This window comes from Caretta caretta, chromosome 6, assembly GCF_965140235.1.
Source record: "Caretta caretta isolate rCarCar2 chromosome 6, rCarCar1.hap1, whole genome shotgun sequence".
Classification (NCBI taxonomy): Eukaryota; Metazoa; Chordata; order Testudines; family Cheloniidae; genus Caretta; species Caretta caretta.
This window is the reverse complement of record NC_134211.1, coordinates 98,603,370-98,631,239: the sequence shown is the minus strand read 5'-3', so window position 1 is coordinate 98,631,239 and position 27,870 is coordinate 98,603,370. Positions and strand designations below refer to the sequence as shown.

The 27,870-nt window shown below is 42.0% G+C and overlaps 1 protein-coding gene across 8 annotated transcripts in view; it reads left to right on the top strand.

The window, feature by feature from the left end:
* EML5 (EMAP like 5) overlaps positions 1–27,870 on the top strand; it is a 295,572-nt gene that overhangs the window by 81,859 nt on the left and 185,843 nt on the right. For all 8 annotated transcript variants that reach the window (XR_012669025.1, XM_048854106.2, XM_048854105.2 and 5 more), the window contains exons 6-9: positions 4,666–4,801; positions 13,397–13,598; positions 14,886–15,023; positions 15,338–15,594. Coding sequence is in view for 7 of the 8 variants with exons in the window: in XM_048854106.2 (XP_048710063.1) it covers positions 4,666–4,801; positions 13,397–13,598; positions 14,886–15,023; positions 15,338–15,594 (733 nt within the window). In the remaining variant the exon portion in view is untranslated. The remainder of the gene's footprint in view (positions 1–4,665; positions 4,802–13,396; positions 13,599–14,885; positions 15,024–15,337; positions 15,595–27,870) is intronic.

Genomic DNA, 27,870 nt, shown 5'->3' with positions numbered 1-27,870 from the left:
GTGCAGGACATAAGTGGGAGGGAGAGGCAATATCTCATACAGTCAAGACTGAATCCCCACTCTGTTACTCCAAGTGCAGGAAGTGGGGCCCCACAAGGATTTTAAAAATTAATACTTGCCACTTCAGGCTTGTATTAAACTCCCAAGGTTACAGCTTTTCTCTGACCTTGGCTTGGTAAACGCTGCCACCGCCCAAATGAAAAAAAAAAAAGCAAACACCCTTTGAACACAAGGGTGCACTTGGGAATTCCTCCCTGAGGGGTACCCTCAAGCCCTTTCATCCCCACTCCGGGGAAGAGCTGAGAAAGGAAACAAAGGAAATTAGCTGTGGCTATCAGCTAATCAAACAACATGCACAAACCCCTTAGGACACCAATCGTGTTCTTAAAAAAGGTAAATTTTATTAAAAACAAAAAGGAAAACAATCCATCTGGAACTTAGGCATTTTGCTAGAGTTTAAAAGAAACAATTACAAAAATTAAGCCCCTGAAATAGCTTTCTTGAGGGTTCAGCTTAAAGGTTACAAGCAAATAAAAGACCTGGGGTTAGCACAGAGGAGATCCACAAGCCTTGAAAAATAAACAGAAATAAACTTGATCGAGTCTAGCTAAACATTCTGATCTACTTACACATTTGGATGTTCAGATAAGTAGTTCTAGGTATAATCTGATATTTATGATCATACCTGGCTTAAAGCTGCTTACAGCATTGCTGCTCTGTCCCTCCAGCCTCTTTCCCAAATTTAAAAGTTCTAGCCTTCCCATTTACTCTTTTGGTCAGGTACCCCCTCCTTTTCTTTTACCTGTGGGCTTGTTAACCCTTTACAGGTAAAGCAAGCCGAGAACAGACACCAAGAGGGATTTTACAGATAACTGGCTGGCTGGGTGTTCATAAATGGGGGCTATCTCCCCCCATTCATTTACCACATATGTTGTTATAGATCAGTCAGTGTCTATGCTGTGAATTGTACCTGCATGTGAAAAGGGAAGCCACTGCTGTTCTTGGGGAACTGGTGTAATATGTTTAGTTTTCCAGTACAACTTAATAGGTGGGCAGTTGCATCTTGCACATGCTTTCCACATGATCTTTCAAGCATAGCCCTAATTAGAGCTAATCCAAAGTAGAAATTGCATAGGCAGGACTATTATGGTGAATAAGGTGGTGCAAGGGAGTCACAAGTAGGTTTAGAACCATTTCTATGCTTTGGTTGTTTTTAAATGTTCATCTGGTGTTACTTTTGTTTGCTTGTAACTTAGTGTTTAAAATATATTTTAAAAAATAGAGATAAGGTAAAAATTTAAAGGCTCTTAAGTGACTTAGGAGCAATACATATTTGAAAATGGAATTAAATGGAATCTAAATTCCTAAGTGACTGAGTCACTTTTGAAAATGATTTTTGGATCAATAAAATCGAAGCTCCTGGCCAAAAAAAAAAAAATCAGGATTAGGTACAATATATTAGGCAGCTGTGTTGTATTTATCTTTATTTCAATATTAGTTATACCAGTCATGCCTTTTTCATAGAAGATTAGGGTTGGAAGAGACCTCAGGAGGTCATCCAGTCCAACCCCCCTGCTCAAAGCAGGACCAACACCAACTAAATCATCCCAGCCAGGGCTTTGTCAAGACGGGCCTTAAAAGCCTCTAAGGATGGAGATTCCACCACCTCCCTCGGTAACCCATTCCAGTGCTTCACCACCCTCCTAGTGAAATAGTGTTTCCTAATATCCAACCTAGACCTCCCCCACTGCAACTTGAGACCATTGCTCCTTGTTCTGTCGTCTGCTACCACTAAGAACAGCTGAGCTCCATCCTTTTTGGAACCCCCTTCAGGTAGTTGAAGGCTGTTATCAAATCCCCCCTCACTCTTCTCTTCTGCAGACTAAACAAGCCCAGTTCCCTCAGCCTCTCCTCGTAAGTCATGTGCTCCAGCCCCCTGATCATTTTTGTTGCCCTCCGCTGGATTCTCTCCAATCTGTCCACATCCTTTCTGTAGTGGGGGCCCAAAACTGGACACAATACTCCAGATGTGGCCTCACCAGTGCTGAATAGAGGGAATAATAACTTCCCTCAATCTGCTGGCAGTGCTCCTACTAATGCAGATCTATATTAGATAAATATATTTTTAGGCAAAATGTCAAACATTGCTTGACTTTTTTCTCCTCCGGTGCAGGAGAGTGAATTTGTGTGGGGGGGTGGAGGGTGAGAAAACCTGGATTTGTGCTGGAAATGGCCCCCCTGATGATCACTTTAGATAAGCTATTACCAGCAGGACAGTGGGGTGGGAGGAGGTATTGTTTCATGATCTCTGTGTGTATATAAAGTCTGCTGCAGTTTCCACGGTATACATCTGATGAAGTGAGCTGTAGCTCACGAAAGCTCATGCTCAAATAAATTGGTTAGTCTCTAAGGTGCTACAAGTACTCCTTTTCTGTTTGCGAATACAGACTAACACGGCTGTTACTCTGAAAAATAGCAGATGAAATTTAATGTTGGTAAATGCAAAGTAGTGCACATTGGAAAGCATAATCCCAACTATACATATAAAATGATGGGGTCTAAATTAGCTGTTACTACTCAAGAAAGAGATCTTGGAGTCATTGTGGATAGTTCTCTGAAAACATCCACTCAATGTGCAATGGCAGTCAAAAAAGCAAACAGAATGCTGGGAATAATTAAGAAAGGGATAAATAATAGGACAGAAAATATCATGTTGCATCTATATAAATCCATGGTACGCCCACATCTTGAATACTGTGTGCAGATGTGGTTGTCCTATCTCAAAAAAAGATATATTGGAATTGGAAAAGGTTCAGAAAAGGGCGACAAAAATGATTAGGGGTATGGAACGGCTTCCGTATGAGGAGAGATTAATAAGACTGACTTTTCAGCTTGGAAAAGAGATGGCTAAGGGGAGATGTATTATTGAGGTCTATAAAATCATGACTGGTGTAGAAAAAGTACAGTAATTCCTCACTTAAAGTTGTCCTGGTTAACGTTGTTTCATTGTTACGTTGCTGATCAATTAGGGAACATGCTCATTTAAAGTTGTGCAGTGCTCCCTTATAACATTGTTTGGCAGCCGCCTGCTTTATCCACTGCTTGCAGGAAGAGCAGCCTGTTGCAGCTAGCTGGTGGGGGCTTGGAACCAGGGTGGACTGGCAGGCCCCCCATCAGTTCCCTTATCAGCTCCCCGCTTCCCTGAGTTCCCTGTGCATCAGCCGTCCAGCAAGCTGTCAATTGCCGGCAGTTCAGCTGTCTCTCCCTACACTGCCATGTGCTGCTCCTGCCCTCTGTCTTGGAGCTGCTCCTGGGAGCTTCCTGCTTGCTGTGCAGGGGAGGGGAGAAGAGGGGGGCTAATGTCAGGGTGCCCCCCTACTCCTGCCACCCCGCTTACCACTTCTCCATATAGAGCAGGGTGGGGACAGGACAGGGCTCAGGACAGAGAGAGCTTGCTGGCCGCAGCTGCTATCTCAACTTCCTGATCTTTTTAAAGGTAATGTACTTAGAATGGTGTCAGCATACTTAAAGGGGCAATGCACATCTCTCTTTCTCTCCCACACACAGGGTGTGTGTCTCTGTCTGCCATGCTGTCTCCCCTCCCTCCATTCGTGCTGCCTTGTAGAGTGTGAGGCTACATTAACAACAATGTGTTAACCCTTGAGGGCTCAGCTGAATGCTAACTCAGCATTTAGCAGTAAGGCATTCCCTGGGAAATATCCCACCCTCTTCCACCCTCTAACTTCACCACCTCAACCAAGCTTCACAATCATCATTGCTGTGTACAGTATTAAATTGTTTGTTTAAAACTTATACTGTGTGTGTGTGTATGTATGTATGGGTGATATATAATTTTTTTGTCTGGTGAAAAAAATTTCCCTGGAACCTAATCCCCCCATTTACATTAATTCTTATGGGGAAATTGGATTCGCTTAACATCATTTCGCTTAAAGTCGCATTTTTCAGGAACATAACTACAACATTAAGCGAGGAGTTACTGTAGATAAGAAAGTCTGGTTTAGTATTTCTCATAACACAAGAACTAGGGGTCACCAAATGAAATTAATAGGCAGCAGGTTTAAAACAAATACAAGTAAGTATTTCTTCACACAACCTGTGGAACTCCTTGCCAGAGGATGTTGTGAAAGCCAAGACCATAACAGGGTTCAAAAAAGAACTAGATAAATTCATAGAGGATAGGTCCATCAATAGCTATTAGCCAGGATGCGCAGGAAAGGTGTCCCTAGCCTCTGTTTTCCCTAGCTGGGAATGAGTAACAGGGGATGGATCATTTGATGATTACCTGTTCTGTTCATTCCCTCTGGGGCATTTCGCACTGGCCACTGTCAGAAGACAGGATACTGGGCTAGATGGACATTTGGTCTGACCCAGTAGGGCTATTCTTATGTTCTTATGAAGTTCTTTCTGTACCGCTTTCAATTCCATTACAACACTGGGAGGAAATCCATAATACTAAAAATTGTTCTTTAATTATTACATGTATTCTGACTCTCTCAATTATAAAACATGTACTTGTATAATTTATGTTGCCTTCTGTGACATAACAAAAGGGAAAATATTTCCTATCACTATGAAGAATAATTTTGCTTTGCATAATAGTAACTGTAAACTGCATATTTTTAAACTTTTTTTTCTTGTTTTTAGGCAGGAATTTTCAGCATGAATGCATGTGAGGAAGGTTTTGCCACTGGTGGCAGGGATGGCTGTGTTCGTCTATGGGATTTAAATTTTAAACCAATTACTGTGATTGATCTCAGGGAAACAGACCAGGGATATAAAGGTAAAATAGTTTTATCATTTTTGTTACACCATCAAAAAGGAAGTTCTTCATAGATTGAAAAAGTAATATCTATTTAAAAAAAGTTAATGGAAATGTTTTATAAATTTATATGTATATTAATATGAACAATTTATTTGCACTATAAGAATTAATAATTTGCACTTATATAATGGCCATTCATCTGGGGATCACTAAGCACTTCAAATATTCAATAAGACTCACAACAGTTCTGTGAGATAGTTACAGCACATAGAGCGAAAACTTTTCTTACTGCTGAGGTGCAGCCACCCTTATGTTGTAACACAGCAGCTTTTTCACGGTATGCAGTAACACTGTATAACAATGTAGGACAGGAAATGAGAAATAGTGTATTGCAGCAGAAATTGCAGAGGTCATTTTGATAGGCAGATTGCAACTAGCTGTGCTGAAATTTGGCTAACGATAATAGCACTTACGTACTCAGCACTGGTCAGGCATAACCATGAAGGTGCCATATCATATGAAATAATCTCAAGTCCTCGGTTTTATGACACATTGAAAAGGAGGCACCTCCAGCAATATATTTGTTTCTTATATTGGCCTAAGATATTGATTCAATACCAACTCATGAAAAGAGTTCAGACATGCTGAAACATACCGTCACTTTCAGCAGCACTTCTGTTGCGGGCCTCTCAGCCAATTGCTGAAGCTGCTTGTTATTTTTTACAGTCGTGCAAGATCCCAGTACATTGAAGGATGATTTGAGCTAGCCAAATATATTAGTATCAATAAATAACTGCTCTCATATACAGTAAAATAAACATACCATTTTGAACTGTAATTGACCTGGCAGCTCCACTAAGATTCTGAGATATCCTAACAAGATGGGTTGCGGTCCATTTAAAATGACCTGGAGTGGACAGTCAGTTTCTCGTTACTGAGACAGTTCAAGAAAAATAACTACCACAGTTAGGGTGGCCAACTTTCTAAGTAGTGAAAACTGGACACTGAGTGCCGGAACCTCCCCTGCCCCTTGGTCTACCTCTTTCCCTTGAGGCCCCGTCCCTGCTCCTCTTCTCCTGCCTGCCCCGCCCTGCCGCTCGCTGCTTTCTCCACCACCCTGCCTCTGCCAGCTGAGCAGGGCTTTATGGGTGGAGGGGTGATTGGGCATGACATTGGCAAGACAGTCAGGCTCCAGAGGAAAGGGGTTGACTGGGGCAGGGCAGGGGAAGGAGAGCTGCGCTCTGGGGGTAGAGGGGTGAGTTAGGGCAGGATGGGGCAGGGACAGCCATGCTCCAGGGGTGGAGGTGTGAGTGGGGCAAAGAGAGACATGATCTGGGAGTGGAAGGGTGAGCGGGGCAGGGAGAGCTATGCTTGGGGCAGGACGTGGGAGCTGCTGGTACCTCTCTCTGCCGGAGCCGTTCTTGAGTACTCCTCTGTTCCTCCAAAAAAAAGAAAAGGAGTATTTGTGGCACCTTAGAGACTAACAAATTTATTTGAGCATAAGCTTTCATGAGCTACAGCTCACTTCATCGGATGCAGCTCACAACAGCTTTATGCTCAGATAAATTTGTTAGTCTCTAAGGTGCCACAAGTACTCCTTTTCTTTTTGCGGATACAGACTAACACGGCTGCTACTGTGAAACCTGTTCCTCCAGACTCCAATGGCAGCTGCTTCTCTTCCTGCCCGCCCGGTGGCAGAGACCAGTTACTGCAGGTAACCGGGCTTTTTGTGTCCAGTCAGCTGTGCTAACCAGACGTTGCCAGGTCCCTTTTCGACCAGAATCCTGGCAAACGTAATCAGAGTATCTAAGCAAGAGCCAAATGTATTCAAATCTCTGCTTTTTCCCCTACTTCCTTTCCAGGGGAAAGGCAGGTATTTGGACAATAGCTTTTTTTTTTTTTTTTTTTTTTTTTTGGATAAGGCTTTCTTTTGCTTCTTCTTCCCTTGTTTCAATCTAGCATTCAACAAGATTAAGGGTTTCAGATATCTTAAATAAGACTAGCATCACCTGCAGAAATTACTGAAATTTCATTAGTGGAACTTTGTGAGCGTGGTATTTAATGCAAAGATATTACAGCACAGATAAGGATACCTGCTCATATATCTTAAACTTTAAAAAAAAAAAAAGAAAAAGGAAAAAAAAAGGAATTTACAAGTTCACAAAAAGTTTTATAATTTTTTCTTTCATTCGCCATTACTCTTATCCATAGGTTGAAAGGGCTACTACTGTTTGAAATGATTGCCAAGATTAACTCTTGCTATAGACTTTGAAAGTCTAATCAGCTAATATCCTGATACCTCTATCTAAAAGAAGACCATTTTATATCTTTCTACCTGTTCTCTTTCTAACTCTAACAATTCCTTCATTAATTTGTTCACTCCTTCTCTATCTAGTGCTTTTAAAACATGTTGTTTAATTATTTCTGATACCCACTTTATGTTATGGGATATGCCTCCAGGAATATTTGCTTCAAAATATTGTTTAGTTTTTTTTTAAGTATTACTTATTATTACATCCTATAATAATGTATTAAGTTCTCATTTAAAGCCCGATCTGGGTTCCAAGTAATGTCTTTATTATTAGATTTTCACCTTTGAGTTAGAAAGAGGTAATCTAATTTTAAGTATATTTGGTAAGAATTAATGAAAGAAGTATGGTTGTTCTCTTCTGTGTTTCCATCTCCAAGCCTTTGTTAACCCATTATTTCTAATTTGATTTTAAGATATGTTCCAGTGCTCTGAGTTAGATTTTAAGTAGATCTGTGTATTATTGAATCAATTTTAACATTAAAATTTTCTACTATTATCTCTTCTTTTGAAAACGCAACTAATATTCAAAATAATATGACAATTGTCTCTGAATTTCAGTTATCACTATTTTCCCTTCTAAAAAACCTCTTATTAGAAAATATCTTCCCTCTTTTTCTCCCAGTGATTTCTCTAATTCAAGTGTTATTTTCATCTTTAACAAAATTACACATCTTTCTATTTTAGAAAAAGAAAAACGTAAGTAGTGCAGTAGTGACTTCTGTATTGAGGTCGCCAAACACTTCTTGTTGTCAATTGTCTCTTGTTAAATTTAAAAAAAAAAATTTGGGGGGGGGAGGGAATTGAGAAAAAACTGTTTGGCCATTTTTAAGGATTAGGTTAGTGGCAAAGCTATATTTTAAAAATATTAGAAAAATTTCTGTTTTTGAACAACTATAGCACATCTGTGATTTGCAACAAAGGCAAAATCTTGACATTTGGCAGAGTTGCATCTTGCTGGTAGTTGTAAAAATCTGTCCAGGATTTGGAAGAATTATAATCTGCAAAAAGTCACCATTTGTACATGCTCAGTAGAATTTACCAGTTTACCCCATAATTTTCTGAATGTTCCAACTGCACTGCATTTGCTCCCAGGCTTCACTGAGCTTTCTATATTGTTCTGAGGCAGCCACACAGACCTGAACTTCTGGATGGATCCTGCTGCAGGCCTTTTTGCTCCTGCTTTCCCTCATTAAAAGTCACATTCACCTCGAGGAAAGTGCATTGGGTTGGGCACTAGGAGACAGTGAATATAAGTCTCACCACTCCTATTGAGAAGTTTTAATAATTCTGTGCTCTTCAAAGCCCTTATTATTGAGGGTTTTTCATTCCCTCATCCAATTCATTTGGATGTTCAAAAGCAGAATTAAGTATTTCTGCCACTTTTCATTTACAACATTCTTAAAATTGTTGTTTTGCTGCTGTTTAGTCTCTAAGGTGCTTTAGTGTACAATAGCGGGGGTGTAAATTTTACTTTGCACCAGCATGTTGCACACTAACTGGCCCATGTGGACCCTACTGGTATGCACTAAAAGTTCCCTACTGTGCGATAATGTTACTGTTTGAAACAGGACTACGTTAACACACACTGAAGAACTTCTGGTGTGCTAGGATCAACATGGGCCAGGCCAATTAGTATGGGCAACGTTGGTGTGCATTACAATTTATACCTCAGCTGGTGCAGACTAAGTTACTGTGTAGACAAGCCCTACTTCATCAAGTGTACCAAGGTGATTGTGTTGTCAACTTTCACCTTTTTTATCTGGCTAAAACTCTTGTCTTCCACAAGCATCTGACTATTCCCAAAGGCTAATTTAAAGATATCCTACTTCACAAAATGACTCTTCGGTTATATTACACAGCACCATTTAAAAAAAAACCCAAGTATTTAATTTCCACCTCAAATATAATTTTTTGTCTCTTACCTATAAAAATGAGTTATTGGTAGAATTTCTCTGTAAGCATGATGTTTTTATCTTTGTTTCCATCTGAATATTCAACTCTAATATTGAATAATGGGGAGATTTTTTCCAATTGACATCAGATAATCTCGTATTTGTTAGCTTATTGTATACAACAAAGAAGTTTTATTTTTAAATTCAAAGAGTGGTTTACCAACAACACAACTAACCACCAAAACACTTTTAAGAGCTTTCCAGGGGTGGGTGTTAGACAGATTTCCCCTAGTTTGTTCTTCGCTGTTTTTCCCTGTCATTTCCAAAATAGTAGCCGTAATAACAACAGAAGCTATTGAGCCCAATTATATTCTCTGTGTTGGGAAAATATGTGGGAGGAGCCCTTGGGTGAGGTTGGAAAACTCCACAATATTCCATTTGTGGAATTTCCTCTAGATATTTTTATTAAGTTGGAGGGTGGGGGCCTCTCTCCCACTTATCTTCCTCTCTCAACTTGCCTCCTGGAAGAAGCAGGCCATCTAGACCTGAGTCCTGAGCATCCCCTAAAGAGAACTCCATGCAGAGGGTACATAGTTTATTTTTTGTGTGCTTGCATATGTCCATTTCACTTTAGGTGTGTGCATGCCAGTGCACCGCAGTTAGAGACCTTTTTTTCTCAGAGCACACTACCTGTTGGGATAGTGCCTGCACCCTCTGCACACTCATGCTGCTAACTAAGGGTATAAAGGGGAAAATCCATTTCAGTTCCTTTTTACTGTTCGTAGTTGGTAATGGGAGAATGTGTGTGCTTGTCACACTTTTCCCCTTCTCTTAGAGAAATTGTTTCTAGTTTCTATTGTACATAGTTTGTTAGTTGATTATAGTGATAGCTTATGGTACTTGTTTTAGAAATTTGTCTAGTTTTTTTTATTTATATATATATATATAATATTCTTCAGGCTTAAAGCTCAGTACAGGAGTGTGTCTAAATCCCCAGGATTTAAACTCTATTCTGACTGTAACATACCTATACCAGTTATCAACCCTCATTCCAGATGTTTAAAGTATTTAGGAGAGGGTCATGTAAGGCAGAAGTGCCCTCTCTGTAAAGGGTTTAAGACCAGGGCCAAGAAGTTGAGGTAAGTTCATTTTCACCATATCCTGGTAGAGGCAGCTTTGCACCCTCACTCGGAACCCAGCCTCTTGGTACATGGCGGTTCACATTCTACTCTATCTCAAAGTGCACTGTTGGACTTGGAGGGATCCCTCATCAAAGGGAACCAGACAGAAGGCATTCTCCTTCTTTGGTACTGTGTAAATACCAGAAGATGGATACTTTGAATGCCCCTAGCCAGAAGAAGCCCAGTTCCTTTTTGAGAGCCAGGTCACTGACAGAGACTCGCAGAAAAAAGTCTGGTACTGAGTTTAGAAATAAGCCAGCCCTAGCTAAACATTCCCCAGTGTCACATTTGTTGTTTACCAATGTCAAGTTGTTGCTTCTGGCACCATTTTCAGTACCATTGAGATTGACTCTATTGCCGGGACCTTTAACAGCTTTGATTTCATCTGAGGTACACACTATGCTCTTGGTACAACAACACCTGAGACCTATGTTGCAGTCAGGGACCTTCTTTCCCTCTCAGTTTTAGATTCATTGCTGCTGTGGGAGGAGTTTCATTAGTATCCCATTACAGAAGGACTAGAGCCTCTCCTGGTTCCTCTTCATACAAATCAAAATCTCGGTACCATCATTCTTATAGGAGCAGGTCCAGGGACAGGATGTCTTGCAGCTGGTCCCTGGTACCATATCAGGTCCAACAGTGGTATTTTTGGAAATTCTTGAGGGGTTCCTCTGGACTCTAGGTCCTCATTGCCTAGACCATGTGTCACCGTGCCTCAGTGGGTCACAACTGAGAATACCAAATTCAGGACATGCTGCTGAGAAATAGGACAGATACACCCCAAAACTGGTGATTATTCTTCCATAAGACAAACCAATCCAGCAACAAAATTAAACTTCTCTCTTACCACACTGGCTAACAAGAAGTCAGAAATGCAACCTCCTTAGGTATTCCAGTCCTGGATTCAACACCCAGACACTCGACTTAATGATTAGTGGTTATTTAAAACCAATTTAATCAATCAAAGGGTTCTTCTGATCCCATAGGACCAGCCACATACCCAGGTCAATATATAACTCAGATCTTACCCATTAATCATGCTGTTGCCAATCCTTTAGTATCTAATATCTAAAGGTTTATTTATAAAAAGAAAGAAAGAGGTGAGAGTTAAAATTGGTTAAAGGAATCAAATACATACAATAATTACAAGGTCCTTGGGTCAGGCTTGAAGCAGTGATGAAATAAACTAATTGGCTTAAGTCAAGTCTCTGGTTGCTCCCAAATGATTGGAAGGTCCTCAGTCCCATGTAGTCTCTGCCAGCTCTGTCAGAAATATGAGTGTGCCCTTTGATTAGAAGTTGGGCTACGTGACTCATTCAGTTTGTGGAAAAATACAGGTAACAAGGTGGCTTTTAATGTCACATGATCTGATCACATGATCTAGTCACATGCTGTTGCATGCTTCGCTGAGTCATAGCAGAGGCCATTATCCATACTCTAGAACATTCACAAGAAAGTCCATCAGGTGTGGATAAGCCTCTTCTGTGGTCCATTGTGAGTTAAGTGTTCTTTGGTGGGCCATTCAATTTGAATAGTCCCTTCACAACATGCTGGCCAGACTGGATGAAAATTACCCTGTGGCTGATACCACTGGAGCAAACGTATTTGAAATAGAGGTACATAATCAATATTCATAACTTCAGATACAAAAAGGATACATGCATAAAAATAGGATAATCATATTCAGCAAACCATAACTTTTCTATTGACACCTTACTTGACACACTTTGTACAAGATTTGTTGCAATTATATAACAGTGGTAGCAACAATGATCTGCATGGTTATATTTTAATCATATAACATCACACCATGTACCAATAAATCTCCATCAAGGCAATATACTGTACCTGCTACCAGTGTCTGTACCGATCCCAGTATCCAATAAGCAGAGAATGTGCTTCTTTCAGTTGCTTCCTTCAGCTGACCCTTCCAGTTCAAAGACTGCAGAACAGAGGTACACTACAGTGCTTATCTACCCATTTGTTTCTCCCTGGATGAGACCACTGTCTCTGAATGATTCTCCCCATTTTTGGATGATGATATAACATAACAGGAACTTATGAAAAATATAGCCACCTCCGTTGGTATTCAGGTAGCACTAGTCCAGGGCAATCCACACAAGTTAGTGGATATTTTGAATACTGTGTGTCCTACTTGAGTGATTTTACCACTTAATGATGCCGTCTTGGAGCCTACAAAAATCCTTGGGCAAACTCCCTCTCTGATGCTCACTGCCAAAAGGACTGCAAAAAAGCAGGAGTGAGAAAAGGCAGGAATGCCTACCTGAAACTGGTAAAGTTGCTTGTATAGTAGACACTATTGACTAAAGCCAAAATTTAAGAATTTTGGCATGCCTAGAGTTAGGCACCTAAATCCATATTCAGGAAACTAAATAAAAGTGATCTGGTTTTCAGAATAGCTGGTCACCTTTAACTGCCCTCAACTCAGTGTAACTTGTGGGTGCTCAACTCCACTGAAAATTAGGATACATGTTGAGGTACAAACTATGCAGACCAGTCCCCAAGCTCACCCTACTCTGTATATTGTTGCCAGTAGGATCTATTTTTCACTCTTTTTCAACTTGATTAGCTTCTTCTGATAATCAGATGATACACTGGTTGTTTTGTTGATGATTGTGGAAGGCAACCTTGAGTAGACAAGCTTGTGAGATGAAAGGACACTTGTCCTTCAACTTTAACTTTCTGCTTACCTGTAATTCTTATGAAAGCTAAGAATAACACATCCCATTGATATCTCTGTTGATGTCGTTCATGTAGTCTCTGCCAGCTCCGTCAGAAATATGAGTGTGCTCTTTGATTAGTAGTTGGAGTATGTGACTCATATTCAGAATATTACTATATATGTTTAGGAATTAGATGGATTAAAACATACACTTTTATGTGCAAATGTCAATGTGCTGGATGATGCTTTTGTTATGTTAAGATTTGACTACACCTTTCTTTACTTTGCTCTCCAATATGCAAGACTCACTCTTTCTATTAGATGTATGGCAATGCAAGAGTTGGAGGCTGGCATCCCTCAGGTAGTGATGGATGTGTGGTCTGCTGTGGTAAAAAGTCTGTCCATGACTGAAAGAATAAGATGGTATTTATTATGCAGGTTAATTTCTGGTTGTTTTCTTTCTTTTAAGGGTTTGACAACTATGCTATCTGTGTGAAATTTTAAGTGGTTCATAACAAAGTGCCTATATATATATTTTTCCCATAGGTCTGTCTGTGAGAAGTGTTTGCTGGCGAGGAGACCATATCCTAGTTGGGACACAAGACAGTGAAATTTTTGAGATTGTTGTGCATGAACGCAATAAGCCTTTCCTGATCATGCAGGGGCACTGTGAAGGAGAGCTGTGGGCTCTGGCAGTCCATCCTACAAAACCATTGGCCATGACTGGAAGTGATGACCGATCAGTCAGGTTAGCAACAACAACAACACCCTCTCCCCCCCCAACAACAAAATGACCAACAATAATACACCAAACTAAAGCTCCCCACCCAGATTACGTATAGCTTTATAGATGAGACTTCATCTTTAGAAAAACAATTGAAATGTAAAAATGCAAAATGATTTATGGCATGTCATATTGTGATATTGAACCAACATAATTTATTCTTTAACTCTAAATACTGATTACTTTGCTGATGGAGGTCTGAAAACAGTGGCAGAAATGGGTAGTTTTCAAAATGGAAATCAAGGCCTTAATTTGAACTCAAATGGTGGAAGGGATTACTTTCATAATTTCAATGATAGTAAATAAGATGAGTGCCAAAATTTTCAAACTTGGGTAACTAAAGTTACGCACCTAAATTTATATCTGAGTATCTAAGAAGTGATTTAACTTTCAGAGGTGCTGCGAAGCATCCACAACTCCCAAGTTAAATAATTTTGACTGATGTCTTTTGTGAACCTTTTGTCCAAACTATATCAGGCATTACTGAGATACCTTCTTTTGTGCTGATATGGTACAGTACCTTATAATTCTTATTTACATCATGTTTTTTTTAAATGTGATAGAATTGCATTTCAGACTTGTGACATTTTTGTTTACTTAATGTAACTTAATGTATCTATATTTGTTAAATAAGGCTACAGTCCAATAAATCCTAGTAAATTATTCTCCTTTACATAGTTTTTTTAAACATTTTTCAGATTAAGTGTAGTGTCATTTTTTGCTAATCTGCTAGGAGTTACACTAATATAATAAAAAATTAATTGACATGCTATTGTAAAATTCCATGCTTGAAAAGGCATGATTAGTATAAGTTAGAAATTATATTGGTATCTGGTCACATGCAGAAAGTTGTGCTACATTGTGAATGATAAAAAATTAATAGAAAGGGAGGCATTTGTGTTGTAAAATTTTCAGTTGTTCATTCAGTAATCTTTAACTAAATGAGTAGTATACACTTTAAGCAATAGAAAATTCAGGTTTTACAAATAAGTACTGTTCTTTCAAACAAAATGAGTCTGTCTCTGCAGATTCACGAATTAGGTACTCAGTCGTTCTCTTAAATGTACAAACACTCATTGCTGTATGCAAAGCTTGTAACTTTGTTAGTTTTGGAAGTTGTTGATAGCAAATGACTTTGGAATATAGGTGTAGTGCTGCATTCAGAATATATTCTGTGAAGTTGAAATCTTCACTTTTTTTTATCAGAAAACAGCCATTACTTACATGATTTTATTTAATATTTTATTTTAGAATTTGGAGCCTAATAGACCATGCATTGATTGCACGGTGCAATATGGAAGAACCAATTCGCTGTGCAGCTGTTAGTACTGATGGAATCCATCTTGCACTTGGCATGAAGGATGGCTCTTTCACTGTACTTCGAGTCAGGTAGGTACAAAGATTAGAAAATTATAAATAAATTATAAACTTTTTCTTAAGTAATCTGTGCATGTTTCTGTTTTGTTTTATGTAGAAAACATGCTAAGAAAGCATTTAAACTGAAATTTTAAACACAGGTTCACAGGCTATTTATGTCTAGTCGTTACTCTGAAAGCATATTAAGAAAAGTACATTTGTACAAGGAATAGTAAATTTCTGAATTCAGAAGAAAATTTTGTCAGGCACATTCTTGAAACAGTGAGCTTGACAACAAGATGATATTCTCTTTTGTGCTTGTGACATATTTTCTTTCTCCCTTACAGGGATATGACAGAGGTTGTTCATATTAAAGACAGGAAAGAAGCCATTCATGAATTAAAATATTCACCAGATGGGACTTTCCTTGCTGTTGGCTCCAATGACAGCTCTGTTGATATTTATGGTGTTGTTCAGCGGTACAAAAAAGTTGGGGAATGTGTTGGATCTGTAAGTTTCATCACTCATATGGACTGGTCTTCAGACAGTAAATATTTACAGACCAATGATGGCAGTGGGAAAAGACTTTTTTACAAGATGCCAAGTAAGATTTTGTATTTTTATAATTTACTTTATTTTATAAATTCAATCCACAATATATAGTTAGTAAATCTTGGTTTGAAACATTTAGTTGTCAAGGGCATGGAAACTGAACAAAAATGTTATGGACCAAGTAATTATTCAGTGGATAACATGTATGAGAAAATTAGAGATTTGTCCATAAATAGTCTGCCCATTCAGATTTGTCTTCATATTCTAGACTGTTACAGTACTCTGGCTTGGGTAACTAAGCATTTCTGAGCCATAATTGCTTAATTTTAATTAAATATTCTTATCTTTCTCTTATTAGCAGCATGTTTGCTTTATTACAGTGTTATTTAAAAAAAATATTTGAAACCATTTTTTTAAAATCAGTGGATCGTTCTGAAGAATATGTCTCCTCCTCCCACGTTTTAAAAAAAGATTAATTCTTCTTTGAGTGGTTGCACATCTCTTCCACTTAGGTGTGTTTATGTCCAGTGCACCTGAGCCAGACAGTTCTCTGTAGCAATACCTGTCAGTGTGGAAAATACTTTCTGTACTTCCTCGTGGCCCCAGGCAAGTGTATACAGGGTGACCCGCTCCAACCTCTCCTTCTGTTCTTCTAACAAGCAGCTAGAGGCAGTGAGAAACTCCTTGTGCTCTGTCATGGTTTTCCCTCTCATATTGAGATGTTTCTCTTTTGTAAACAGATCATTCACAAGTGCAAATAGTGAGACAGTAGTACCCATTTTAACAATTCTTTATTGTTTAATCATTTTGTGGGTTTTTTTTTCTGCACCCTGCAAACAGAGATCTCTTCCTTTCAGACTGAGAAGTTATGCCAGGACCTCTGGAGTTTACTCATTGCCTCTCTTGCGAAGTGTCTGAGATCATAAAATCCCATACCTGTCCTGCTGGAAGTGCCTCTCCACTTCCCTCAAAAATCTGAAAAAGCTTAATCCTTCCACTGTGAAAAGAGGAAGTACTCCTTGTCTCTGGGTTCCTTTCACAAAGAATTGAGACCTAAATCTGTCACAAAAAAAAGAGCACTTCATGTCTTAAAAAGGCCACTGAAGTGTCTCTAAGAACATTCCTCACGATCTGCTCAGTGCTGAGGTTAGACCAAGAGCTTCAGCTCCGTGCTCCCCTGGCATCCGTCATTCCATCTCTCAATTCCAGTGACTGGTATGCTGCTCTCAATCTCCAAAATGCCTGCTTTCATTTGACAACCCATCCAAGCCATAGAAAGTACCTGAAGTTTGTAGGCCTTCATTGCCAATATACTGTCCTCCTTTTTGGTCTGTCATCTGCTCTAAGGGTGTTTACCAAATGCATGGCAATAGGAGCAGCTCACCTCAGAAACATTGGCATTCAGGTATTCCCTTACCTGGACAATTGAGTTGTCTGTGACTATTCCAGAGATCAAGTAGAGATCAGCATCAAACAGTCTTCACCTCAGATGCTTACAGGGATGGCTGAAGTCTGTGTATCATCCAATCAAGTATTCTCTGGATTCCAATTCACATACCTGCAAGAGTGCTTTCCTGACTGAACTGTTGGAAAGACTAATCAACATTTTCAGGGGTGTGCCCTTTCCCACTCCTTTTCCATCCCTGACCTTGACTACGGAGGTGTGTCAGGGCACATCACTCACCACTGGGCTGGTGCCTTCTCCTAGTCACTCTGAGCATTGCTCGAGGCCGACAACCCTCCCCCTCCTTAGTTTGCACACCATCACTTTGTCTCTGCATTCACCTGCAGCCCCCCTTGTAGTCTCAGGAACCTCAATGCCCTCTTCCTGGTTTGGCCCTCTGGCCATGTCACTATCCATGTTTTCTCCCTTTCGGGGGTCTTACCGTGCCTCAGTGGGTCACAGCTAAGAATGCCAAATTCAGGATATACTCTTGAGAAATAAGGCAGACTCACCCAAAATTGGTAGTTAGTCTATCATTGGATTATACCGAGCCAGTAAAAAGAATGAATTTCTGTATCACCACACTAGTTAACAAGAAGTCAAAAATGCGATCTCCTTAGGCTTTCCAGTCCTTGGCTCACCACCTAGACACACTGGACTTTATGATGAGTGGTTACTGAAAACAATTTAATCAGATGTAGGGTCCTTCCAATCCCAAGGGATCAGCCTCTTAGCCTGGTCAATATATAACTCAGATATTACCCAATAATCACACTGATGCCAATCCTTTAGTAGCTAAAAATTAAAGGTTTAATAATATAAAAAAGAAGGAAAAGAGGGTTATTGAATGATTAAAGGATAAGAACATAAGAATGGCCATACTGGGTCAGACCAAAGGTCCATCCAGCCCAGTATCCTGTCTACCGACAGTGGCCAATGCCAGGTGCCCCAGAGGGAGTGAACCTAACAGGTAATGATAAAGTGATCTCTCTCCTGCCATCCATCTCCACCCTCTGACAAACAGAGGCTAGGTATACCATTCCTTACCCATCCTGGCTAATAGCCATTAATGGACTTAACTTCCATGAATTTATCCAGTTCTCTTTTCAATCCTGTTATAGTCCTAGCCTTCAGAACCTCCTCATGCAAGGAGTTCCACAGGTTGACTGTGCTCTGAGTGAAGAACTTCCTTTTATTTGTTTTAAAGCTGCTGCCCATTAATTTCATTTGGTGGCCCCTACTTCTTATATTATGGGAACAAGTAAATAACTTTTCCTTATTCATTTTCTCCACACCACTCATGATTTTATATACCTTTATCATATCCCCCCTTAGTCTCCTCTTTTCCAAGCTAAAAAGTCCTAGCCTCTTTAATCTCTCCTCATATGGGACCCGTTCCAAACCCTGAATCATTGTAGTTGCCCTCTTCTGAACCTTTTCTAATGCCAGTATATCTTTTTTGAGATGAGGACCACATCTCTACGCAGTATTCAAGATGTGGGCGTACCATGGATTTATATAAGGGGAATAAGATATTCTCCATCTTATTCTCTATCCCTTTTTTAATTATTCCTAACATCCCGTTTGCTTTTTTGACTGCTGCTGCACACTGCGTGGACATCTTCGAGGAACTATCCACAATAACTCCAAGATCTTTCTCCTGATTAGTTGTAGCTAAATTAGCCCCCATCATATTGTATGTATAGTTGGGGTTATTTTTCCAATGTGCATTACTTTACATTTATCCACATTAAATTTCATTTGCCATTTGTTACGCAATCACGTAGTTTTGTGAGATCTTTTTGAAGTTCTTCATAGTCTGCTTTGGTCTTAGCTATCTTGAGCAGTTTAGTATCATCTGCAGACTTTGCCACCTCACTGTTTACCCCTTTCTCCAGATCATTTATGAATAAGTTGAATAGGATGGATCCTAGGAACTGACGCTTGGGGAACACCACTAGTTACCCGTCTCCATTATGAAAATTTACCATTTATTCCTACCCTTTGTTCCCTGTCTTTTAACCAGTTCTCAATCCATGAAAGGATCATCCCGATTATCCCATGACAACTTAATTTACGTAAGAGCCTTTGGTGAGGGATCTTGTCAAAGGCTTTCTGGAAATCTAAGTACAATATGTCCACTGGATCCCCCTTGTCCACATGCTTGTTGACCCCCTCAAAGAACTCTAATAGATTAGTAAGACATGATCTCACTTTACAGAAACCATGTTGACTTTTGCACAACAATTTATGTTCTTCTATGTGTCTGACAATTTTATTCTTTACTATTGTTTCAACTAATTTGCCCGGTACTGACGTTAGATTTACCGGTCTGTAATTGCCAGGATCACCTCTAGAGCCTTTCTTAAATATTGGTGTTACATTAGCTATCTTCCAGTCCTTGGGTACAGAAGCTGATTTAAAGGACAGGTTACAAACCATAGTTAATAATTCCGCAATTTCACATTTGAGTTCTTTCAGAACTCTTGGGTGAATGCCATCTGGTCCTGGTGACTTGTTACTGTTAAGTTTCTCAATTAATTCCAAAACCTCCTCTAGTGACACTTCAATCTGTGACAATTCCTCAGATTTGTCACCTACAAAAGCTCAGGTTTTGGGAATCTCCCTAACATCTGCAGCCGTGAAGACTGAAACAAAGAATTAATTTAGTTTCTCTGCGATGACTTTATCCTCTTTAAGTGCTCCTTTTGTATCTCGATCGTCTAGGGACCCCACTGGCTGGTTAGCAGGCTTCCTGCTTCTGATGTACTTAAAAAAACATTTTGTTATTACTTTTTGAGTTTTTGGCTAGCTGTTCTTCAAACTCCTTTTTGGTTTTTCTTATTACATTTTTTACATTTAATTGAGCAGTGTTTATGCTCCTTTCTATTACCTCACTAGGATTTGACTTCTACTTTTTAAAAGATGCCTTTTTATCTCTCACTGCTTCTTTTACATGGTTGTTAAGCCACAATGGCTCTTTTTTAGTTCTTCTACTGTGTTTTTTAATTTGGGGTATACATTTAAGTTGAGCCTCTATTATGGTGTCTTTGAAAAGTGTCCATGCAGCTTGCAGGGATTTCACTCTAGCCCAGAGGTGAGCAAACTACGGCCTGCAGGCCACATCCGGCCTGCGGGCCTGTCCTGCCCGGCCCCTGAGCTCCTGGCCTGGGAGGCTAGCCCCCAGCCCCTCCCCTGCTGTCCCTCCTCCCCCGCAGCCTCAGCACGCTGCGCCACCGGCACAATGCTCTGGGCGGCCGGGCAACACAGTTGCAGAGTCGCAGCCTGACTCTGTGGTCTGGGTGGCGTGGTAAGGGGGCGGGGGGGTTGGATAGAGGGCAGGGGAGTTGAGGGGGGTGGTCAGAGAATGGGATGTGGATTGGGGTCAGGGCAGTCAGAAGGCGGGGAACAGGGGGGTTGGATGGGGCAGGGGTCCCGGGGGGCAAGTCAGAAATGAGAGGGCGGGTTGGATGGGGCAGCAGGGGGCAGCTAGGGGTGGGGGGTCTGGGGGGGGGTCAGCGGACAGGGAACAGGGAGTGGTGGATGGGGTAAGAGTCCTGGGGGGGCTGTCAGGGAACAGGGTGGGTTGGATGGGGCAGGAGTCCTGGGGGAGCCATCAGGGGGCGAGAAGCGGGGGGGGGGGGAGTCAGATAGGAGGCAGGGGCTGGGCCATGCCTGGCTGTTTGGGGAGACACAACCTCCCCAAACTGGCCCTCCATAAAATTTTGGAAACCCGATGTGGCCCTCAGGCCAAAAAGTTTGCCCACCCCTGCTCTAGTCACTGTACCTTTTAATTTCTGTTTAACTAACCTCCTCATTTTTGCATAATTCCCCTTTCTGAAATTAAATGCCACAGTGTTGGGATGTTGAGGTGTTCTTCCCACCACAGGAATGTTAAATGTTATTATATTATGGTCACTATTTCCAAGCGGTCCTGTTATAGTTACCTCTTGGACCAGATCCTGTGCTCCACTCTCACTCTTTCTGTCACGTATAGTGCCACTCCGCCCCCCACACGACCTGTTCTGTCCTTCCAATGTATTTTGTACCCCGGAATGATTGTGTCCCATTGATTGTCCTCACTCCACCAGGTTTCTGTGATGCCTATTATATCAACATCCTCCTTTAACACGAGGCACTCTAGTTCACCCATCTTATTATTTAGAGTTCTAACCTTTGTGTACAAGCACTTTAAAAAACTTGTCACTGTTTATTTGACTGCCCTTTTCTGATGTGTCAGATTCTTTATAGGAATGTTTCTTGTCTGATCTGACCCATACTTTATCCTCTTCCATCCTCTCCTCCTGACTAAAACCTAGAGAATCTCTATCAATAGATTCTCCTCTAATAGAAGTCTCTGTCCGATCCATGTGCGCCTCTGCAGCAATCAACTTTCCCCCATCTCTTAGTTTAAAAACTGCTCTGCAACCTTTTTAATGTTAAGTGCCAGCAGTCTGGATCCACTTTGGTTTAGGTGGAGCCCATTCTTCCAGTATAGGCTCCCTCTATCCCATCATATACATACAAATGATTTTCAGTATTCATAGATCAGGATCACAGCAGTAATGGAATGAAGTGCTAGCTTGCAAAAGTCTCTCCGTGATCACCGAAACGGATTGGGGGTCATCAGTCCTTGTTTAGAGCGCCTTTGTTAGAAATCCAGTCCAGAGAAAGAAGCACGAAATGAAGACAAAATGGAGATGTCTCGGGTGTCTTTTTATATCCTCTGCGATGTCCATGGGATTTTACTGTCCCAAACAAAGCCCACAGACCTGTTTGTGGAAAGTTACTGGCCCAAGATGGAGTCCAGGGTCACGTGAGCATATTGCATGTCCTTACATGGTTTGCTGACTCACATGGGGGGACCATTGGCCCCTTGGTGTCTGAGGCATCCTCAGGGAGAGCCCATTATTAGACTGAAGTGTCCTTAATGAGCCATCCACACATAGCTGTGTAGCCTTGATGTAAATCTATTTGTGAGGTATCACGCAGGAACAAACACATTTGAGATACAAATACAAAGCCAATATTCATAACTTTAGATACAAAAATGATACGTGGATTTAATCAGGATAATCCAACTTAAACAGATTCTCTGTTCAGATGCTTCTAGCACTTCTTCCAAAAGAGGTCTGTGACAAGCTCTATCTGGCCTTCCCTGACCCTTCTGCTGGAGGTGCCAGTACCCTGACACCTCTCTGCTCAGGCCAGCCTACCAAAAAAAGTAGTCTCCCAGAGGGAAGGGCCAGGAGGAGACACTGAACAATCAGGAGCCAGCAGGCCCATTAAGAAGGCTTGACCTTGAGAAGAAGGCAGAATTGAGTGAGACTGGGACACAGGAGGAGCTTCTCAGTATTAGCTCAGAACCTAGGGCCAGGTCATGGTCTTACCTTCAAGTGCTGCAATTAAGTGCTTGCCTTTGAGGTTTTGTTTGTTTATTTTAAGGCTCAGATAGGCAAATTCTGAGTTTATTTTTATTTAACTGTTTAAACAGTGACACTGAACTGACAGTATAGGCTGCGTAACAGGACTCCAAAACTTACGGACTAAGGCATGGAGCGCCTGTAGTACCATGTTTGGCTCCACAGAGGGCGCTATGGAGCAACCCTGCTTACCACAACTTGGTACTAGAAGTGGGATTGACTCCTTCTGTCCATGGAGGAGAGCGTATGACTCTGGTTCAGGAGCAGCAGGTTCAGGCAGAGTCCCAGCAACTTTTCCTGGAAGTACAAGAGGAGGTCTGGTGAACTACCCTGTTGCAACAAGCTGTGCTCCTTGAGCTACTGCAGCAGCAGTTCCCAGAGGCTATGCTCAGTGATGAGCTGCCAAAATCTGAAGAACCGGTTCCTTCAGTCGCTCCGGGTCTTTGGCGGCCCTGAGGCACCTGCCGCCAAAGACCCGGCGCGAGTGAAGGACCCGCTGCCAAAGTGCCGCAAAAGACCCGGAGCGCCGCCAGGTGAGTAAAAAGGGATTCTCAAGGGGAGCCTCCCCAGCCGAGAGCTCAGGCTGGCCGGACAGGACGGTCCTGCGGGCCAGATGTGGCCCGCGGGCCGGAGTTTGCCCAGCCCTGTAACAACCGGTTCTATACCGGCTTCTAAATTTAACAACCTGTTCGCACAAACCGGTGTGAACCAGCTCCAGCTCACCAGTGGCTATGCTCAAGCGGAAAAATGGTCAGTCCTATTCCGAAGTGATGCTGTTGGGGCCAGGTACAGCCCTTTGCAGATTGGGACCCACTGATAATCCTGAGATGTACCTTGTAACATTTGAGTAGATGTCTCTTGCCCATCAGTTGGAAGAGACTAACTGAGTTGCGTGATTAGCTCCGTTTGTTTCTGGGGAAGCTCAGGTGGCTTACTAGGCCTCAGGTGATGAAGCTGCAAAGTAGTATGATACCGTGAAAGTCACCATTCTCATCCCCTGGGGGTATCACTAGAGATTTACTGGTGCCAGTTCCAGACAGAAACTTTCTCACTTGGGGCATGATCCTAGGTTGTGCCCCAGCAGCTAAAGAATTGACCCACCCACTGGCTTTGTTCTCCATCTGAGATCATAGAGTCTGTGTTGTTCAAACAGTATCTACAGGTTTTGCTGGCTACCATTCAAACCTGGGTACACAACACAACCCAGCATACCCTGCTTACCACAACTTGGTACTAGAAGTGGGATTGACTCCTTCTGTCCATGGAGGAGAGCGTATGACTCTGGTTCAGGAGCAGCAGGTTCAGGCAGAGTCCCAGCAACTTTTCCTGGAAGTACAAGAGGAGGTCTGGTGAACTACCCTGTTGCAACAAGCTGTGCTCCTTGAGCTACTGAGCAACACAACCCAGCATACTGTTACTTGTGTTACTTGAGCAACACAACCCAGCATACTGACAGCTGCCGTCCAATTCAGGGGACTTTATGTCAGAAAGTTGGCCTGTTCAATGTGAGTGACCTAGGCCTAGTGAAGACTGACCCCAACCTCCTGAGGAATCAACCCGGGGCAGCAGGGCTGGGAGCTCCTGGAGTAGTCCCAGAGTGAGGGGTACCCACCCGATAGACCCCAGAAGGCATCCGGCAACCACTGCAAGGGCTGTCAGAGGGGGATCGCATGGAGTCATTCCCAGGAGCAGGCTAAGGTGCTGTCTGTTATCAAATGGTCATCTATTTCTGCTGTGGGAAGCTGGGATGTGTCTGCTGCTTGTGCTCCCTCATGGAGTGTGAGTTCACGGACTGTGGCTTGCAGAGTTCTGGGATCTCTTTGGCAGAACAGACTAGAACTGTTGCTGAGCATTTGTAGCTCCAGTAGTCCTAGGGGGCCAAACAATGTTGGGGCTAATAAATTTAAGGTGCTCCCAACCCCTAATCTGGGAGACCCTACTGGATCCTGGATAGCTACAGAAGGATGACCTGGTGCACATGAACAGTGTCCACGAGGACACTTATTCCTACTCCACAGCCTGGGTACATTGGAATTTGAGAGCAAGCTAGAATGCTTTTGGTCAGTGTAACTCCCAATTTGTCATGGGAGGTAATAATTGGGAAGGACTGACAACACTACTATCTCGCTGCTCAGTGAGACCAGACCAATTTCTGATTTTGGGCTCCAACCTCTGTGATGACTAGCCGGGAAGTCTTGGTTGCAAACAGCTCTTGCAGCTAACAAGTCAGCTGATAGCTCAACAGGACTGCCTCAGGATAGCCCTTTTCCCAAGCCTACTGGCAGCTCAACAGGACTACTTTGGAATAATCCTTTTCTGGATATTGACCTAATGTTAGACAGGTTCTTTCATTTGGTCCAGGAACAATGAGGAGTTGACACCATTAGCGAGATGTACACCCTGGTTGCAGTGGTTAATGGAACCATCACTAATGAGGCTCAGGCCTCCCAGTTTCCCCAATTTGATTTGCAAAATGACTTACTCTCTACAGAGGAGAACAACACCTCGATGGGTGACTTACTTCACCAGCTCCTGGTGTCTCAAAACATTCGGAAAGAAGTACTGTGGCTGGCACATGTAGTTCCCTTCATTGTTCCTTGGGCAGAGATATAACCCTCGAGTGGGTGCTGGCCAGATATTTTGGCCACAGATCTACCAATAAGTGGTGAGCTTTTGTGTGTCTTACCTTGAGTGCTGACAGTAGCATCTAAAGGAAACCTCTGGGCTCTCTTAATCCTCTTACCTCTCGTAAGTATGCCCTTTGAGTGGGTAGGGATGGACATATTGGGGCATTTGGAAAAAAGTGCAAGGGAGCAACAATAGATCCAGATCATAGTGGATTATGCAGCCTATTACCCAGAGGTTGTTCCCTTCTTCTCAATTACTGCCATAGCCATGGCGTTTGTCTTTATTTTCACTCAAGACTCTTAAGCAAATGCTAAAAAAGTTTGTGAAGACGGACTACAGGGATTGGAAACAGCTGCTTCCCTATCTCCTCTTTGCAGTATGAGAGGTTCCCCAGGCCTCAACAGGCTTCTCACCCTTTTAACTCTTACATGGCCAATGGCCTCAACGAATCTTGGGTCTCCTTAAAGAGCAGCTGTCATGCTCTCAGAAATGTGTTTCAGTATATCCTACTAATGTGTGAGTGTCTTAAATGACTGGGACAACTTGTGAAGGAGACTCTCCTATGGGCCCAAAAAACCCAGGCCCAACAGTATAGTAAAGGTGTCTAGGAGAGGATTTTTCAGCCTAGGAGACCGCATGCTTCTGCTCCTCCCCAACGTGGGAGCAAACTCCTGGCCAAATGGTTGCACTCATATGAGGTTGTCCACTGAGTCAGAGACGTGAGTTATAAATTTCAATATTTGGACAAAAAGAAACACCAGATCTACCATGTAAATATGTTAAAACCCTGGTGGGCTCAGGAAAACATACTTATAGATCTTGGGGAACTCCCTGAGGATCTGAGCCCTTAGACACAAGAAACAGACAGCCTTGAGGATGTGCTAGTAGCTTAAACTCTTGCCCCTAACTTGCCACTGGCAAGCAAGGAATTTGTTGACATGGTTTCCTCCATTCAACTAGGTCATCAAATGCTGAATTCCAACCAACCCAGAGGTAAAAGTAGAACATGGAACTTATCATATTCCTGAGTAACTCCATGGAATCATACACGGGGAAGTATGAGCCATGTTAGATCTTGGCATCTTTGAGGAGTCCAAAAGCTCCTAGTGTAGCCTGGTAATGCTGGTTCCCAAGCCAGATGGTACCACCCAATTTTGTATGGACTTCAGGAGGCGTAATACAGTGTCCCGATTTGATGTTTACTCAATGCAGTGTGTCAAACTTCTCAACGTTTATTTTTAGTACAAATTGGCAGTCCGCATGTGGTACACATGGCCTCTGTGCCAAAGTAATAAAAAAGGTAAGATTAACTTCGAATTCAATAAAATGTAAGTTTGGGATGCAGGAAATTTGGTACCTGGAGTATCTAATGGGGAATGGCCAGATTTAACCACTGCAAGATAAGACAGAGGCCTTAAGAAGGACACCAGTACCCAGACCAACAAACAGGCATGGGCTTTCCTGAATCTGGCCAGGTATTATTATAGGTCCGTACCTCTTTTCACAATCCTTGCTTTCACAATCCATTGACAGGCCTCAAGAAGGCCACTGCACCCGGAACAGTCCAATGGACAACTGAATGTGACAAGACCTTTACAAAGATAAAAACTATCCTGTGCCAACATCCTGAACTCTAGTGTCCCAACTTCTCACTCCATTCTTAGTGCAAATGGTTGGTTCCTCACATGGTCTGGGAGCAGTACAGGTGCAAAATTTCAGGCTATGGAAAATCTTATACTGTACAAAAGTTGAAAACTGGAGTCACAAGAAATTAGATACGCCACCAGTGAGAGAGCGTGCCTGGCCATCAAATGGGCTATGGGGGTAATGTGTCATAATCTTTTAGGGGCTTCCCTTTTACCTAATAATAGACCATGAACCCATTAAATGGTTGAAGGAAATGAAGAACAGTAATCCTCACATTATTTTAGGGTGTTTGCCTTTCATATACAACCCCAGTCTCATTCACAGGACCAACTTCTTTTCCCAGGATGATGGGGTTATTGCAGAAGGGGGAGATAGAGCTCTCAGGCCCATTCTGTGTGAGAAAATGTGTGACAGGGTCTGTCCAGGCTTTGTCTGCTACCTGCTGGAGGTGTCAGTGCCCTGACCACCTCACGCCCCGGCTCAGGCAATGCTACCAAAAAGACTTAGTCCTCCAAAGGCGTGGAAGGCCCAAGAGGAGATACTGACCAATCGGGAGCCAGCAGGCCAGTTAAGGAGGCTTGCCTTCTTCTCAGGGGTAAAGCTGGCTGAGATTGGAACACAGGAGGAGCTTCTCAGTACTAGCTCAGAACCCAGGGTCAGGTCAGGGCCTTGACTTCAAGCGCTGCAACTAAGGACTTGCCTTTTAAGATTTTGTTTGTTTATTTAAAGACTCAGATGACCAAATTCAGTGTTTATTTTTGTTTAACTGTTTAGAGACTGATGCTAAGATTATGGCATGGGCTGCCCTTCTTCAAGCAGGCAGCCTAAACTTGTGCACTAAGGCAGGGGAACCTGCAGTATCATGCATGTTAAGGAGCAGTCCCATGAGCCACAGGGCATACTGTCCCTTCAGTACGGTCAAGTCCTTCACTCTAATCTGAACAGTCTTCACCTGACCTTTTGGCTATTGAATGGCTAGACCATACAGCAAAGAACTGTTATTTAGCTGCACAAAACATTTTGTTGAACAGCGGGAAACCATCTATTATGAGTACTTACCTGTGTAAGTGGAAACATTTTTTGTGTTGGGCTGAGACTCATAACTTGCTTCCCTCAGCTACAAAGATATAGGATATTTTATAATACCTACTTCATTGTAAGGTATCATGATTTTCTATTAGCTCAC